This window comes from Austrofundulus limnaeus, unplaced genomic scaffold (genome assembly GCF_001266775.1).
Source record: "Austrofundulus limnaeus strain Quisiro unplaced genomic scaffold, Austrofundulus_limnaeus-1.0 Scaffold41, whole genome shotgun sequence".
Classification (NCBI taxonomy): Eukaryota; Metazoa; Chordata; class Actinopteri; order Cyprinodontiformes; family Rivulidae; genus Austrofundulus; species Austrofundulus limnaeus.
In genome coordinates this window covers 1,491,267-1,495,659 of record NW_013952443.1, presented here as the reverse complement: position 1 = coordinate 1,495,659, position 4,393 = coordinate 1,491,267, and the positions used below count along the sequence as shown (strand labels likewise).

At 41.0% G+C, this 4,393-nt stretch overlaps 1 protein-coding gene across 1 annotated transcript in view; it reads right to left on the bottom strand.

The window, feature by feature from the left end:
* nek7 (NIMA-related kinase 7) overlaps positions 1 to 4,393 on the bottom strand; it is a gene marked incomplete in the record, with an annotated part of 74,518 nt that overhangs the window by 34,793 nt on the left and 35,332 nt on the right. The window contains 1 exon segment of the mRNA XM_014007320.1: positions 881 to 991. Coding sequence (XP_013862774.1) covers positions 881 to 991 — 111 coding nt within the window.

Below are 4,393 nucleotides of genomic sequence, written 5' to 3'. Positions count from 1 at the left end.
GATTATGTATTTTCCAGGCACATAGTTAAATTCTATACCACAACTAAGTAACTATGTATCTTTAGTTGTTATTAAAAAGCTGTATATATAAAAAAAAACTAAATTTGAATTTGCATCATAGTCCACCTAATCACCTTGAAATTGGCCTCTGTCTCTTTAAGAACATCCTACCATTTCTGACATTCCCACTTTAGCATGTTTTCAAACAATGCTTCAGGGAGGGGTGCTCTCTGTTCGGAATCTAACTATGAGGAGGTTTTTGACTAATACGTCATCAAGTATTGAGGAAATTTGTGAGTCCATAAAAAAGAAGCAAAAAAATGTCAACCTTTTCCAGCATCTGTGTGGGAAAAAAAATACATGACAACTTAAATCTTAGTGGGGTTTAAACATACCACTACATCCCACAAAAGCTGGAACTCTATGATCATTAATCACATCATGATTTTTAACAATGTCTTTTTTACAGTCTTGGCAGAAGTAAACACGTAATACTTTATTGAAAGGAAGTTGCATGAGGCATGAAGACTGGGTTTTTGGTTTCAGGATGAAAGGGATGATGAAGACGGATTCTGTGTCCAGGTAGTCCGAACCCTGTAGCAACCACAAACCACAGACCTCCTGCAGTCGTGGCTCCATTAATCAAAGGCCTTGTTAGCAGTTTGGTGTTTGCTCATCAAAACAACTGTACAAAATCACAACACTGGCTTGATTTAGTTGTGATTTTTGTGCGATACAAGTCTTCGAGGCCTAGGCTTGTAATCAAACAGCAGATTCTTTCAGAAAATAAAAAGCAGGGTCCTGTTGTTGTGTGTGTGATGACATAAAAATGATTTACACTCATTAAAGTGAAAAACTAAAACTCTGCTGAATTCATTACCTTGATCATACGAGAGAGGTCCCCAGCATCCGCCAACTCTAGAACTATGTTGAGCTCATTGTCCTCAATAAAAGATGCATGGTACTTTATCACATTGGGGTGGTTCAGTTGCTGTTAACAAGAAAAAAAACTTGTTATTGAGGGGAAAAATATGCAGATAACAGAATAAATGTAGGTGACGCTTGTCATTTTGGCAACTTTACTTAAACTCCCCAGCTTCTTCAAGCTTTTATACCATTTTCAATACAAGATTATTATGCAAAACAAAAGTTAAATAAAGTGCAATCAACTGTAATTTTACCTTCAAGTCAAATAAAAATGTTTGAAATCATAAGTGCAACATATACTTTGGTACACGTGGACCTAATGAGACGGTTTTGTCCTCAAGGGTGACAAAGCTGGGTGACATGTCACAACAAACCTCTGTCGGAGATGACAACAGCACATGTGCGACACACAAACACACACACACACACACACACATGTGACAGGCTGACATGTCTGGCAGTCAAAAAAACAAGCATTCCAGGCTCATCTCTAGTGGAGATTCCTTCCTATTGGTTGGTCAATAAGGCAGGAACAGTGATCCTCGTAGTAAACAAAAAGTTTCTTTCCACCCAGAGGAAGAGATTGGGGGTGGGGGTGGGATGAAGGAAAAGAAACAAATGACACAGTGACATGGAAAAGGAATGGAGACAGGACAAAGTGAAGGAGGTAGGGAAAGAGAACAAAGGCGAGAATAGAAAACAGAACGGGAGAAGGATAAGGTAAGCTGAGCTAGAAAAAAACGGGGGGGAAGGGAAAGAGGAGAGATGGTGATGTGTGGATAGTTGGAGCTGTGATGCGAGCAGACGGAGGGGTGTGACACGCGTCCTCCGCTTGGCACTGCTATGCCTTCTCTGCTGTGATTAAAGAAATGTTCATGCTCTGGATGATGCCGAGAAGAGGGGGAAAGGAGAGCACAGTCGAGTACACTACGCTACACTACACTCTCCACTCCATGTCTGCATCCTTCTGCAATCCCCTTCCTCATTCGCTCTGTGGATCTTCCTCATGTCTCCATCTTTCCTTCTCCCTCCCTTGTCCTTTCTTGCCAGATGTATTTTTGGCTCAGAGTGGCAGTTCTGCACAGCTCCACACGGTAGCACAGCCAAAGAGCGATGACAAGTCCCCCCCCGCCCACCCCACCCCCTCCGCAACCCACTGCTCTTCCACAACTTAGACCTCAGGCGAAAGATTCAGAGGAATGAAGAGATATGTTAACATGCAGATGTTTATGTAAATGATGGATGGGTCCCTGCTGCAATACAACAATCATTCATAGGCAAATTTCACATAGAGTCTTGCATGATTATGTAATTACACATGCTGGCTGAGACCCAACAGACTGTGTAATTACTTAATCATGCAAGACTATGTGATACATTTGTTTAGCTGGTGATAAGTTTCAAAGCAGAAGAAGACAGACTAATACAACCTGATGGAACAAAACAAGGCATGCTAGAAAATTAAGGTATGGTGAATGTATACATGGTTTATTTGTTAAAATGAAAAACACATAAGCATCCAGTAATAGTATGAATCCTACGAGGTCAGAAGAAAGAAGCAGAAACCAACCTTAAGAGTTATTGCTCTGTAGAAAATAATTCTTTATGTTGCATGACATTTTTCAAGCAGCATTAGAAGCAAAAACAATAAATTTCTTTTGTAAATTCAAATACAGACTGAATGTCTCAAACATACAACGACCTAAAGATGAAGCCTCTGAATATGTTGCGTGTGTGTTAGGTTAAATGAAGCTGGTTATTGTCAGCTCTCCGTCCTTCCAGTAAACCACGGCTACAACCTAATCAGCTGCAAAACCCAGACATGCATGTAAACCCAGACAGGTACACACACATTTACACACACATCACACAGCATACAGAAGCAATATCGTTGCAACTTTTCACTACTGATTAGTAGAGATCATTCAWCAGAAAACAACCCAGGCATCATAAACAAAAACACAAATAAAAGGAGCACTGTGAGGTTTCAGAAAGGGGAAAGTCAGGGCAGAACGGCACGTGGAAAACCCATTTCTGCAAGGAACAACTCTATCAACGTGAATTTAGACAAAAAGGAGGAGGTGAGAAGAGAAATTCTCAAGCTGAAATCATCACGCCAAAGCAAGGAAATACAGATGAATGAACAGACGTAAACACAGGCAGACAAACAAACAAATAGGCATGCTGTTGAATGGCCATGACTGAGTGTGTGTGTGTCTCTGATCACAGGCGACTATGTGTGTCATTCCAGTCGTCTCATGCCAGTGTGCGTCTCATTATTCTGATTTTGCTGTGTCTCCTGTTGGCCTGTCTAGTTGCGGATAAGGCAGAAGGACCGTCTCTCTCTCTCTCTCTCTCTCACGTTCAGTCGTTTATTATCAGGCTGGCTGGGCAGTGCAGTGCCAGGCATAGCTTCTACGTTCACTAGCAATCAAGCTTGCAGGGGGGAAAAACACAAAGAAAAGCTCTGAGCAGGGTAAATGAGGGAAAGGGTTGAAGACAGAGGAGAGATGGATATAAAATCATAGCAAATAGTCAAAAAGAAATAGAGAGAGATGAAGGAAGAAGTAGAGGAGGAAWGAAAGTCGTATAAAAGGGAATAATAGAAGGTATCCATACTGACTGGGAATAAAAGAAATGTAGCAGGAATGAAAAGCAGTAAACTGCCAGTGACATTTAACCCTGCCCTGACCCCCTTTATAGGTCAGATTTACAGTTCTGGCAACCCTSCTGCCTCATGCCGTCACGTCAATGATCGACTGCTCAAATTAACGCTCTCTACAGGGTGCTGTCTGCGTCGGAGTGTCTTTGTCTTTGATTGGTTCATCCAACCCGGGGAGCTCCAATGAAGTGCCTGAGTGACACAACTTAATTGCTTTAGTTTTCTTTTTACCTTTAATGTGTACATGTGAGCGTGCAGACAGAAATGCTGCATGGGGGAGAATACTAAAAAAAAAACACAGATCTCTGACATACATCTAGGATCTTTCAAACAGGTAGAAATATTGAAACTGTCATTGGTTTGTTCATTAGCATTTAAGCAGCCTAGTTGACACATGTTAAATGTAGTTTAACAAATAAAACCACTTCAATGAAAAAAAGAGAATAGGAAAAAAAAAAGCAACACAAGAATAAAAGGAAAGAAGAGACACATGAGAGATGCTGCTTAAATTTCCATGCTGGTGCACTGTTGCTTGGTTTTAAACATTTTAAAGAAGACTTGAGAGAGAAAAAAGAAGCCATACTTCAGGCATTTAACAGGAGCCAATGGGAGCCTGGAGGGATGTAAAACTGCAGTATCCACACACAAACACAGAAATACGCACATACTGTATAGTCACACATGCATACTCATTCATATTCTCATTTGTGTGCACACAACAGCTTCGTGCATTTGTATCAACTCAAGGAAATGCACACACACACACACACACACACACACACACACACACACACACACACACAC